This window comes from Pinus tabuliformis, chromosome 8 (genome assembly GCF_031772625.1).
Source record: "Pinus tabuliformis cultivar Carrire ecotype Pingquan chromosome 8, CPIR1, whole genome shotgun sequence".
In the NCBI taxonomy this organism is placed as follows: Eukaryota; Viridiplantae; Streptophyta; class Pinopsida; order Pinales; family Pinaceae; genus Pinus; species Pinus tabuliformis.
Genome location: NC_142294.1, coordinates 114315179 through 114329776, shown reverse-complemented (window position 1 = coordinate 114329776; position 14598 = coordinate 114315179). Strand labels below are relative to the sequence as shown.

Here is a 14598-nt window from a genome sequence, read left to right as displayed (position 1 = left end):
GAGTTACCATGACCGTGGAGGTTTGTGGTATTGTGTTCACATGGGAGGAGGGCTAGCCTATGGACTGGCCCTCCCCTAACCGCCAAATTTCAAATGTTTACACATTAAATATACACCGCAAACATTATGGTTAAGAAACATTGTGTAGAGCATATGGTTAAGGCATGAGGTTTATATGCGGTAGGTCATGGGTTCAACCCCGAATTCTACCAATAACTCTTGTTCAAACATATACATCCAACTCGACCCTTTGGAGGTGCCATGTGGCGGCCTCTGGGCTTGCCACGTGGCATTCTTCTATTGGCCCAGAAATGCACCAATAAGAACATGCCAGCCAATCACTTATACAAACCAACCAAATGATGACACTTGTCCATCCCTAGTGGCGGCCTCCAGGCTTGCCACATGGAATTCTTCTATTGGCCCAGAAATGCACCAATAAGGACGCGCCAACCAATCACTAGTACAATCCAACCAAATGACGACACTTGTCCATCCCTAGTTCACTGTTGACCAACACTGACCATGGCTAGTCACTTGCCACTTCAGCTTCGACATTTTTTTTGCAAATTTCGCCTATTTAGCAAAGCGATCAGAACATAATAGCTTGCTTATACGAAATCGGTTTTCAATGAAATGAGTTGTGTTAGGATCATTTTTCCGAGACAGACGTGGTCGTTCAAGTTTCGAGCCAATATACGAACTTTTATTTTTGAGCTAAATACTAAGCACCTGATCAAAAAACTTGGTGGAGATGGATTAAAAATCCATAAGATTTGTGGCACAAAATTTGGAAAAATAAATATGTCCCTAAGAATAACAATAATTAAGTTATATAATTGCATGGACATATAAAAGGATTATACCTATGGAACCAAGCCTAGAGCAACAAGCATCTCATAGAGGAACCCAACTTTTGGGAAATTCGTAGTGGGAACCTTGCACTATTTTGGGAAGACACCTGGGAATAGTAGCCAAAGCTAGAACAAAAAAAAGTCATAATAAACATCAAATCGAAGCCACAACAAGAAGGAAAAATTCTAGTCAAACAATATTGGAACCAACCAATAGAACAAAATCAATGGAGACAATGGGAAAAAATAAGACAAAGTCTCCCAAAAAATGACGTGGCTTGACATCAAGTTTTGGAAAAAGCAATTGAGACTCAAAAAAACTAAAATTATCAATGGGGATAACAATATTTGATGGGGGAAAAATCACAAAGGTAATTTCAATCTCAAAGAAGCATATAACATACTTGTAGGTACAAAAGATCAAAATGAGGAAAAGGAATGGAAAATATTATGGCAAGCGCAACCATGGCCAAAAATAACAATATTCATATGGATTTTATTAAAAACTAAAACACTAATGTGGGATAAACTCCAAAAAGAGGCTTCCAAGGTCTAGAACAATGCCATCTATGCTGCTCATATATAGAAACCAAAACACATATATTTAATGACTATCAATTTGCCTCGGAAATATGGGACAAAATGACTATCATCTCTAGGAAAAATGACAAGAACACAACTAGCATAAAATCCACACTTGAATAATGGATACATGCACCATTCAAGAACAAGATTATCATTAGAGTCTGATGGCTTTTCCCGAGATTCATAATCTAGGAAATATGGAAAGAACACAATAAAAGAATATTCAAAAATAAAAAATAACAGCTAAACTAGGTATGGAAAACAATTATGATGAAGAATGTCAAGGAATAATTCTAGTCTACCCGTGGACCACTCAAAACTAGTAATGTAAGGTATGAGAATCAACTATATTCAGACTCATGGGACTGCACTAGTTAATTACAAAAAACTAACCCCACATCAACCCTCGTGGCCAAGAAAACCTCAAGTAGTGACAACCCCTACCACATGGATTCGTCAAATTAAACTTTGATGTAGCCTCTAAAGGCAACCCTGGACCAGCCAACTATGGAGGAGTATTTTGGAATAAGTAGGGTAAAATACAACATGTATATGCTAGAGCCCTTAGCTATGATACCAACATTGCAATATAATTATATGTTGTTGAGAAATGTTTAAAATATCCAATAGGATAAACATAGAAAGACTCATATTAGCAGAGGATTCTAAAAAAATTATCAAAATGATCAAGAAAATCCAAAGTGGATCCAACCCGACCAAAGTAACAAACAATGGAGACTATTAGCTAGCCTAGAAAAAATAGTTGGGAAAACTACAAATTTCAATGTAATCATTTCCCAACATATCCTAAAAAGTGGCAATAAACTATCAAACAAATTACAAATGAAACGTCGACTTAAAAATGAAATTGTGGGTCATATTCCAGATCATTCTGTCTTGATGATCGGTCATGTTTTGGACTCAAAAAGTTGACTTACAAATGAAATTGTGGATCATATTTCAAATAATTTTGTCCCAATGATTGGTCTTATAATTGAAACATCATTTTTTTGTAAGTTCATAAATGATGAGGCTAGAGAATGGTCATGACCAAGAATAACACCCGAATAGGGTGAGGAATTGAACCAATGACTTAACATCTAGGAGTGCCTTGACAATGCACCTCATCACTGTCTATGCAAGACCCCATGTACAATAAAAAAATCAACTTACAAATGAAAATGCGGATAATATTTCAGATCATTCTATAGAAATTATGACTGTAGATTAACCTGATTATGCAATATAACTAAAGAAAAATACTTAATCTACTTCTACAATCAAACTTGCGGAAGCTTAATAGATTTGAGCAAGATCAAGCGAAACACATATAATTAGAAGAAGAATCAATGCACATGAAACACATAAAATACTCATGGGAAAGCCTCAACTAAAAACCCCACTATCTGTATTATCATACAAGGTGGAAATACATCAAGATTACACAAAGCCTTAGCTCTCATAGCTAGCTAGCTCTCAGTGCAATCCTCCTGGATGCTCACAAGCAAACAAGGCTTCTCAAAAACCTTCTCCTTAGCCCTCCAAACCTCCTATTTCCTTGCGGTGTTTCTCTTGGGTGATCCTACTATTACCAAGTGTAACACTGATCTCACACCCTGTAAAACTGCGCAATCCTCAAGGAATTTTATTCCTTCTGCATGGATGAGTTTCCTTTATAGGAAAATTCTTCCAACTGATAGTACACCGTCCCTGTCTTTAATCTCAACTGGGTCTTTCTCTAAATAGACATGCATGAGTTATTTATGAGAGAATCTTCAGTTATCTGGAGTACACTAGTTTGATGCATGCATGCATTAACTGACTGAACTCACAATTTGTTCCTCAAACTGTTTGGAACTAATTTAAATGGACATAACTCAATTAACTGAGCTAACTAATTACAACTCAAATATAACTCAATATTATCTCCTTAGTTTAAGGGATAACTGTTGCATGACTTCAGAAAGACTTCTAACTTGAATTTCTCCAACTAATTAATCCATAATGAATGAATTAATTATTTTTCAAGCAGATGGTGAAACTAAATTCGAATTTTAATTCAAGGACAAATTAAAATTGGAATATTCTTGTTGACACATTTAAACACTCCCTCTCAACAAGAAACAAATTATCTTCCACCCCTATCCTGTCTCTATGGAACTCGAATTTACACTTTGATAATGCCTTAGTCAAAATGTCAGCATCTTGCTCCTTGGTCGAAATATACTGCAACAACATGATCCTCCTCGCCACATAGTCTCTGAGATGATGATACTGAATTTCGATGTGCTTGGACCTGTCATGAAATACTGGATTCTCAAAGAGTTTGATACAACTCTGATTATCACAATATATCACAGTTGGATCCATCCTCTAATCAAACAAACCAACTAGAATTTTCTGCATCCAGATGGCCTCACATGTTGCCTGACTTGCAGCCATGTATTTAACCTCTGCTGCACTGAGTGCAACCGACCTCTATTTCCTACTGTACCAAGAAACTGTAGCTGAACCAAGGTTGAAAATTCCTCCTGATGTGCTCTTCTGATCTAATGGACTCCCTGCCCAATCTACATCAGTGAAGCCCTGTAGATTCACTCCCTCTGTCTGTCTGTACCATAATCCAGACTGAGATGTGCCTCTGAGGTATCTCAAAACATGTTTAGCTGCCTTCCAAAACATCTTGGTAGGTTGAACCATAGCTTGACTCAGCTGGTTCACCGCATAACACAAATCTGGTCGTGTGTTCACTAAGTATATTATTGAACCCACATGCTGCCTATACACAATAGCTTCTACTACTTATCCTAAAGTAGCATACTCCTTCCTCAGTTACCTACTAGAGGAGTCTGCATGGGCTTGCACTTCTGCATGTGGAATCTCCTGAGTATCTCATTGGCATACTTTCCCTGAGACACAAACAACTCCCCATCCTTCTACCACACTTCCATGCTAAGGAAGTAGTGCATGAGACCCATGTCTTTCATCTCGAATTCTCTTGCAAGGTCCTCCTTGCAAGACATGATCAACTGATCATCACCTGTTAATATGAGATCATCAACATAAAGAACAATGATCAATGGCTTACCTTTCACAATGATGTGATATAGGTTCGCATCCGCTTCACTCTTTGTGAAGCCCAACCCGGTGAAGTAGTTGTCGATCCTAGTGTACCAAGCATGAGGTGCTTGCTTCAGCTTGTACAAAGCTCTCTTGAGTCGACACACATGCGACTCATGATCAAAGGTCTCAAAACCTTTCGACTGCTCTATGTACACCTCTTCCTCAATCTTGCCATTGAGGAATGCAGTCTTCACATCCATCTGATGGATCTTCCAACCCATCTGTGCTGATATTGCAAACATCGATCTGATAGATGAGTACCTTGTGGCAAGAGCAAAAGTCTCATCATAGTCGATCCCCTCGACCTGTGAGAAACCATGGGAAACAAATCTTGCCTTATGTTTCTCCACACTACCATCAGTAGCTTGCTTTACCTTGTAAAGCCAACAGAAACTGACAACTAACTTGTTCTCTGGTCTTGGAACCACATCCCAAACATTGTTCTGAACTATGGAGTCACACTCCTCCACCATAGCATCAACGCAAATCAGCTGTTCCATTGCTTCCTCAAAGGAAGATGGCTCAATCTCAATACATTCCCCAACAAGGGCCATGTATCCAGTGTACCTATTAGGTGACCTCCTCTGTCTACGCTGAGAAGATGGTTCTCCCACATTCTCTCTCGTATCCAACAACAATCTATCAGCTTCTCTTGTGCACTTCCTTCCATCTTTGGAAGACTCTGCTTGAGTGGATGTCTCCACTCCTAGAACCTCTGCATGCGGCTGCTACACATTAGTCTGAGGCTCCTCCTCCTTAGGAACCAAAATTTCCTCCACAGACTATAGTTGGAGCTCCCTCTCAAGGGAAACTCGCATGGCTTTTTGCTCATAAAACTTGAGATCTCTACGAACCACTGTCCTCTGACTGGTAGGCAAGTACACCTGATAGTTGTGAGGTGTATCAGTGTACTCCACAAGTATCCCCAACTCTGCTTTCTGCTCAAGTTTCTTCCGGGCATCCTTGGTCACATGGAAATATACTGATGAGCCAAAGATCCTAAAGTGACCCACATCTAGTCTCTTCCTGGAGAAATCTTGTTCTAGTGTCTTCATCTAAAGTATGCGATGCGGGCTTCTATTCTGCAAATAGACCGCTATGTTGCATGCCTTAGCCCACAAATGAAGTGGTAGGCCTTGGTCATGTAACGTCAGCCGAGCTGCCCCCACAATTCTTTTGTTCTTCCTCTCGGCCACCCCATTCTGCTGTGGGTTATGAGGTGCCATCAATTCCCGTTTAATTCCTTCCACTTCACAGAAGTCCTTAAGCTCTTGAGAGACATACTCTCCACCATTGTCACTTCTCAAGGCCTTGATCTTCTTCCCTGACTCTTTCTCAACCAAAGCTTTGAACTAACAAAACTTTGAGAAGGTTTGGTCCTTCTTCTGCATGAAATAAATCTAACGTTTATGAGAAAAACCATCAATGAAAGTCACATAATACCTTTTCTTCATGGTGGATGCTGTCGATAATGGTCCACACAAATCAGTATGAACTCGCTCTAAGATTGCTTCAGCTTGACTGTCTCGATCATGAAAGGAATACTTGGCATACTTCCCAAGGTACAACCTTTGCACGTGTCCATTTTCTCAAGTTTACCTTTGGGAAGTCTGGTAGAGATCTGCTGCATTATCTTCAAGGCCCCATGATGCAAGTGGCCCAACCACCTATGCCATAACTTGCCAATGTCTTGGCTTTGCACCAATTCTGCTTTCGAACTCAATGCAGCAGATTCATCTACCTCTAGTTTATAGATATTCTTCACTCGAATCCTAATCCTCTTGGTCTGACCCATGGATATGTGTCTCAGGAATGCCTTTCCTTTACTGAAGACAACATCGTAGCCTTTGTCCTCCAACATCGTGACCGATACCAAGTTCTTCATCAGTCCAGGCACATACTTCACATCTGTCAAGGTGAGAGGAGATCCATGCTCCCTCTGAAAAGCAACCGTGCCCACTCCTGAAACACTATACTTCCCATCGTCACCCATATCTATGCGCATCTTGAGGTCTTTCTCCTCCAAGGTACTGAATAAACTTTTATCACTAGTCATGTGGAATGAGGCTCCACTTTCAAGATACCAAACACAACCCACCATCGATGAAACCATACATGTGATGAGGGTAAAATCCAATTCGAACTGAGAGGCTAATGCCTCACATTCTGATCTTTTCAAGGATCCCTTCTTGGATTTCTTCAATGGGAAATTAGTTGCATAATGGCCCACCTCATGACAATTAAAGCATCTCACTTTAGATTTGTCAATCTTCTTCCCTCCATGAGAAGAATTCGATTTGGAATGGGAAGCCTTCCCTTTCCCTTTCCTTGCCTTACTTGCTAAGGCAAGATTTTCTTCATCATACTTGGATGAAGAACCATCTCGTGTGCTCCTCTTGATCTCCTCCTGCATGAGATCCAACCACAGTCGTTCCCAATCCCGTAGTTTCTCCCTTCCATTCACGGAGTCCTGGTAACTATTCCAGCTCTTTGGAAGGCTGAGGAGAGTGAGGCTCACCATATCTTCATCAACAGTAGTTATTCCCACGCTTCCAAGCTCATCTCTACAGGTGGTGAGCTTGTTCAGATATGTGGAAATAGTATCGCCGTTCTCCATCTTGATTCTCCAAAGCTTATCCTTGAGCGCTAGTTTCCTCTAGTCGCTACTGTTCTAGTAGAGGTCCTTCAATGTCTTCCACATTAAATATGGAGTATCCTTCCCATGGAGACTCGAGACAATATGGTCTCAAACTCTGTCAAGGATGATCCGTCTCGCCCTTGCCACACACTTCTTCCACTCAGCCAACTCTTGTGCATTATTTGAAGCTAGCTTTGGGATTTCTCGATCAATGAAATACTTCAAGCTATTGTCTTCTAATACAACCTCCATGCGATCTTTCCATGCTATGTAATTCGAGCTTCCATCCAAGGCATACTCGAGTCTTAAGCCATAGAATGCCATTGACCAACCTGAAGTATGAGATGAATTCGATTTGTACCTGCAACCAAGAACTTCAAACTTCGAATTTTCCTTCCTAGTATACTGTTCATAGCTTCGATCACCTTTTCTCTGATGCCATGTAGAAATTCTAACTATGGATTAACCTGATTATGCAATATAACTAAAGCAAAATACTTAATCTACTTCTACAATCAAACTTGCGGAAGCTTAATAGATTTGAGCAAGATCAAACGGAACACATATAACCAGAAGAAGAATCAATGCACATGAAACACAGAAAATACTCAGGGGAAAGCCTCAACTAAAAACCCCACTATTTGTATTATCATACAAGGTGGAAATACATCAAGATTACACAAAGCCTTAGCTCTCACAGCTAGCTAGCTCTCAGTACAATTTTCCTGGATGCTCATAGGCAAACAAGGATTCTCACAAACCTTCTCCTCAGCCCTCCAAGCCTCCTATTTCCTTGCGGTGTTTCTCTTGGGTGATCCTAATGTTACCAAGTGTAACACTGATCACTCACATTGATCTCACACCCTGTAAAACTACGCAATCCTCAAGGAACCTTATTCCTTCTGCATGTATGAGTTTCCTTTTTAGGAAAACTCTTCCAACTAATAGTACACTTTCCCTGTAGTTAATCTCAACTGGGTATTTCTCTAAATAGAAATGCGTGAGTTATTTATGAGAGAATCTTCAGTTATTTGGAGTACACTAGTTTGATGCATGCATGCATTAACTAACCGAACTCACAATTTGTTCCTCAAATTGTTTGGAACTAATTTAACTGGACATAACTCAATTAACTGAGCTAACTAATTACAACTCAAATATAACTCAATCCTATCTCCTTAATTTAAGGGATAACTTTTGCATGACTCTAGAAATACTTCTAACTTGAATTTCTCCAACTAATTAATCCATAATGAATTAATTAATTATTTTTCAAGCAGCTTGTGAGACTAAATTCGACTTTTAATTCTCAATTTTAATTCAAGGACAAATTAAAATTGGAATATTCTTGTTGCCACATTTCAACACATTCTGTCCTAATGGTGGGTCCTATTTTGGACTCAAAATGTAAACATACAAATGAAATTATGGATCATGTTCCAAATAATTCTCTCGTAATGATGAGTCCTATTTTGGACTTGAAACATTGAATTACAAATGAAACTATGGATCATATTCCACATCATTCTTTCTTAATGATGGGTCATGTTTTGGACTTGAAACTTTAACTTACAAATGAAATTGTGGATCATATTTCAAATCATTTGGTCCTGATGATGGGTCTTGTTTTGGACTTGAAATGTTGACTTACAAATGAAATTGTGGATCATATTCTGGATCATTTTTTCCTGATGATGGGTCTTATTTTGGACTTGAAACTACGGATCATGTTTTGGATCATTTTTTCTTGATGATGTGTCTTGTATTTGACTTGAAACATTTCCTTACAAATGAAACTTTGGATCACATTTCGGTCAGTCTGTCCTAATGACGAGTCCCATTTTGGACTTGAAACATCAACTTACAAAAGAAACTATGGATCATATTCCAGATCATTATGTCCTAATGATGGTCTTGTTTTGGACATGAAACATTGACTTACAATGGAAATGTGGATGATATTCTGGATCATTTTTTCCTATTAATGGGTCTTGTTTTGGACCTGAAACATCGACTTGAAATGAAACTGTGGATCATATTCCAGATCATTCTTTCCTGATGATGGGTCCTTTTTTAGACTCAAAATATTGACTTAGAATTGAAACTGTGGATCCTATTCCAGATCATTATGTTATGATGATGGGTCATGTTTTAGACTTGAAACATTTACACTATGGATCATCTTCTAGATCAATATTTCGTAGAAATGGGTCTTGTTTTGGACTCAAAACGTCGACTTACAAATGAAACCATGGATCATATTCCAGATCATTATGTCTTGATGATGGGTCCTGTTTTGGATTCAAAGCATTAAATTACCAATGAAATTGTGGATCATATTTCATATTATTCTATCTCGATGATGGGTCCTATTTTGGACTCAGAATGTTGACTTACAAATGAAATTGTGGATCATATTCTCGATCATTCTATCTTGATAATGGGTCTTATTTTAGATTCAAAGCGCTGACTTATAAATGAAGTTATGGATCATATCCCAAATCATTCTATCCTGATGATGGGTCCTATTTTGGACTCAAAACATTAACTTACAATTGAAACTGTGATTCTTATTCTAGATCGAATGAAACAATGGATCATATTCTGAATCATTTTTTCTTGATGATGGGTCTTGTCTTGGACTCGAAATGCCAACTTGAAAAGGAAACTGTGGATCATATTCTAGAACATTATGTCCTGATGATGGGTCCTATTTCAGAATCGAAATGTTGACTTACAAATGAAGCTATTGATCATATTCCAAATCATTCTATCCTGATGATGGGTCCTATTTTGGACTCGAAATTTCGACTTACAAATGAAACTATGGATCATATTCCAAACATATTCTCTTCAACTTCTAACCACAAAATCTTACAAACAAGTTAGCAAATGAAAGACTTGACTACAAGTTTGAGGTTCTGGTTTCAAACTAGATGCAACTGACTTTAGAAAAACTAAAATAAACCTGCAATAGAATAGTACAGAAAGACTTCAATCCTCACGGGGGATACCCATCTACAACACTTTATAAACCTTGATACAATTGTACCATGAAATAATAAAAGGAAGTAGGTTGCCTCCACCTAGCAGCTCGCATTGCCACCCCACCATTGTGCATGATAAAACAAAACTGGAAACTTAATTTCTCTAACACTAGCACATACTTGGAGCGTGCAAAAAAGTGGGATGGTATAAAGTTGTAATGGTCTGCACATTTAAGGACACGAGGGATTAATCATGGATGAATATAGGTCAAGGAAAGCCCATCATGCAGAGAAATGAAAAGAAGATGAAGGCTTGGATACTAAGAAATGTCTCAAATAATTTATAACAAGCTAGCCATGGAAGAGAGTGAGCAAACATGGTGACTCTAGCTTGATAATGCTAATTCATGGAGCATAAGAGGCCAAAGGATATGATCATTCTTGTCCATCTCAAAAACTCTAGGTTTCTCTCACCTTTATGCGTAATTCATCATAGTGGGACCTTCTCTCACAATTTCGATTTTTTTTTTTCTTTTGCCCTACAATTCTATCTTGATTTTGCATCATTTTGAGTCAGGTTATTTATCTTTTATGGGCTTCTTTGGCATTTGAATTTCTGTCCCTTTTCTAAGGCATGTGTATATGGAAAGTTTCATTCTTCCTACGACTCTTTGAATCCCCCCCTGAATCTTTGTTTTCTCCTTGTTAACCATTGGTTCTCTGTATAGTCCCCCCTCTTGACCAAGCCCATCCTTCGCTGCTTCGTTCTTTTGTTTTTGCTTCTCCCTCCTTCTCCAAGTCCTCCTTTATCTCTCCCTGCTTGTTCTTCATTCTATCCACTTGTTTCCCCCACCACTACTCTATCTGTTTATTTCTTTGACCCAAATATAGTTAGGCATCTTCTTGTTAGGCCCTCTCATTGTGGCAGAAGGGAACAACATGGGCCTCCCCCCTCTCCCAAATTTTGTCCCCCATCTCTTCGAGGCTCCCGAGCATAATCTTCTTCCATGGAATCCATGGAAAGATACAGGGATATCATCCATGAAGCTATCTAAAGAGAATTATCTAATGTAGAGGTGCAAGCCAGACAAACCCGAAGGTTCATTCTAGACACACACATGGACCATGAGACAAAATATTGGATACCAAATGTAGGAAACTCCACCAGAGGCAACGCTTCTAATTATATGTGGACTATCAACCTATACTAACACACAAAAACTCTAATGGGAATAATCCTCACAAAAAGGGATGACACTCAATAGGAAATGATCATTTATATGGTTGAGCTTGTGGAAAAAATAGATAGCATTAACATCAAAATCATGCCCTTGACTAAGAGAATCACATGCATAGATCCCTCAACGTCAAACACATATGGAGAACCCCAACTTCCAGATCAGGCAAAAAAATGAGCATAATGAAAGGTTGCATGGCATATGCTCATGCTCATAGTATAATTTCGAACAATGCAACAATGTATTTTAGTTCATGTAGTATTTTCCTTGCAAATCATTTTACTTCTTTTGTCTCGTCAGTTCAAAAGATCATGAATAATAAGAACAATGTTAAAGTTTTATGTTTATGCTACTAGTCCAATTTCCCCAATGACAAACTTTTAACACGGATCAATATTATAAATTTATATTTTTAATAGTAATATGAATTCTTTGAGCTTAGGAAAAAAAAATTAAATTTTATAAAAAATATATTAGAATAATATAAAAAAAATAAAAACATACTTATATTTATTTAAAAAAAATAAAAAAATATAATATACTTATACTATATCATTAAATTTTGTAGGACATATTTTAAAATAATAGAAAACTAAATAAAACTGCGTAGATGGATTAGTATCTCAGTTTAAAATGTAAATATTTTAATCATTTGAAATATAAAATATTTAATAAAATATGAAAGAAATCACGCATTCAAAAAATAAATGTTATAAAATGAATTATATTTAAAAAAATATTGTTATTATATTAATATTATTTTAAAAGTATCATTTTTTATTTATTTATTTAATCATTAAATAAATGTTTTTAATTTTTTTATAAAAGGAATTAATAATTAGGTCACTTTCATATTCCCTTGATACAGGTTGATTATGACTACTATAAGATTCGACAATTTCCATTTTTTCTAAAAAATGATTCGCTTTAAATTTATACTCTACAATTGTGTTACCTTAAAAATCACCAAATTTTATATAGATTATTGTTAAGTAATTATAGATATACATATTTTTACACGAATATTGTCAAACATTTTACACTTTGCATATTATGGACTAGTAAGATTCACCAGAATTTCTAAACTTTAAGATAGACTTTCATCCTGAAAATTTTTCTTGGCCTACGTATACCCCTTCCACAGACACGAGAAAGTCAGAAGAATTAAACCTCAAATATCTTGGTACATAACACTTATTTTCATAACACTTGTCGATTAAGAAGTGTTACTTCCATAAACAACTTGTCGATTGAGAATGTTAATTCCGTAAACTGTTTTTTTTAATTAAATTTTATTTATACATATTTTTTAAGTTAATTTATCCGTTATAATATAAATGGTAATGTAAGAGGTGTATATATATCTTATCTACAAAATAAATAACTCACTAACTCATTATTTTTATTATATCTCTCTTATTAAATATATTTTAAGTTGAAGATATAATTGACTTCAATGTAATATCACATTGCAATATTACAAGCGTCATAAAGTTGACTTTGTTATCATGTCACATTTAATGTGATATACCTCAGTGGTATGTCACATTGAGACACTTCCAGAGTAATATTATGGTTGACAATAGGGCTATCATATTACAACCTTTATAAGTCTTAACTACAACAATCACTAAGAAACCACTAATACGACCATCAGAGAGTCCCTACTCTTTAAAATGCTATAATTGGTTCCACAACAAATGCCTTTTTGGGAATGTGCAAATCAAGAGATTATAAATATGATAATTTTGCTAAACAAAATCATAAAATCCTTTAAACATTAAAAAGGGAATTACCAAAAGTGATATAAGCTTTGTTGAGCTTCACTCTTGAAAGTTGTCCTTTGACAATAGGGCTATCATATTACAACCTTTATAAGTCTCAACTACAACAATCACTAAGAAACCACTAATACGACCATCAGAGAGTCCCTACTCTTTAAAATGCTATAATTGGTTCCACAACAAATGCCTTTTTGGGAATGTGCAAATCAAGAGATTATAAATATGATAATTTTGCTAAACAAAATCATAAAATCCTTTAAACATTAAAAAGGGAATTACCAAAAGTGATATAAGCTTTGTTGAGCTTCACTCTTGAAAGTTGTCCTTTGACAATAGGGCTATCATATTACAAACTTTATAAGTCTCAACTACAACAATCACTAAGAAACCACTAATATGACCATCAGAGAGTCCCTACTCTTTAAAATGCTATAATTGGTTCCACAACAAATGCCTTTTTGGGAATGTGCAAATCAAGAGATTATAAATATGATAATTTTGCTAAACAAAATCATAAAATCCTTTAAACATTAAAAAGGGAATTACCAAAAGTGATATAAGCTTTGTTGAGCTTCACTCTTGAAAGTTGTCCTTTGCCAACTTTCATTCTTGAAAATTGTCCTCGATGCTGCATAAACTCTGCAAGAATATGAAAACATAATAGTAAGAAACATGGAATATAACTGTGGGGTTTAAATGCAAACAACTGGTCAAATCTAACACCAATACTCAACTTACATGCCTAATGTCATGACCGTTAAGACACCAGAAACCTCAGCTCCAGTTTCAGCCTGTAATGGAGTGATCAGAAAAATGTAATCTAAAACAATAGTCAACAATAGTCATCCATGGGAATGAATAAATAATAAAATTTCAGGGCAATATGCTTCCCTAAATTTCATCCTCCTAACCCATAATGAAAATAAATCAGTTTTTTTAAATAATCAGTATTTTGATTATTAAAGTAGAAATTATAAAGTTTTCTCTAAACCAGAAACAAAATAAAGTCACCCTTGAAAACTTGAAGAAATATTTTGATACATTTTATAACTTTTAAAACGTTAATAAATAACCATTTTAAATATACACAAAATGTCTTGCCTATATCCATAATTTAGTGCAAGGTTATGTTTAAGTTGCAGGATTTTATTAGTGCAAGCTTATGTTTAAGTTGTAAGATTTTCTAAGTCACGTGGCTTCAAGTTCTTATATGCGTCATACCAATCCCATGGAAAAAAAATTTGGGTGCAAGATGGATACCTAATGTAGAATTGTTTTTGATGTAACATGGGTATCTTATGGAAAATTGTTTAGAGTTTTTGATACACATGGTAGAAATTGATCTTTATGTGCCCCTTTAAAACCTGTCCTAATGTGTCACTTTAAAAA

The 14598-nt window shown here is 36.3% G+C and overlaps 1 protein-coding gene across 1 annotated transcript in view; it reads right to left on the bottom strand.

Moving 5' to 3' along the window:
- LOC149234388 (sodium/hydrogen exchanger 7-like) overlaps nt 1–14023 on the bottom strand; it is a 418034-nt gene extending 404011 nt beyond the window's left edge. Inside the window, exons 1-2 of the mRNA XM_089368256.1 lie at nt 13948–14023; nt 13756–13848 (exon numbers count right to left, since the gene is read on the bottom strand). Of these exons, the coding sequence (XP_089224382.1) occupies nt 13756–13848; nt 13948–13961 (107 nt within the window). The 5' untranslated portion in view covers nt 13962–14023. The remainder of the gene's footprint in view (nt 1–13755; nt 13849–13947) is intronic.
- Between the last annotated feature and the right edge of the window lie 575 nt (nt 14024–14598).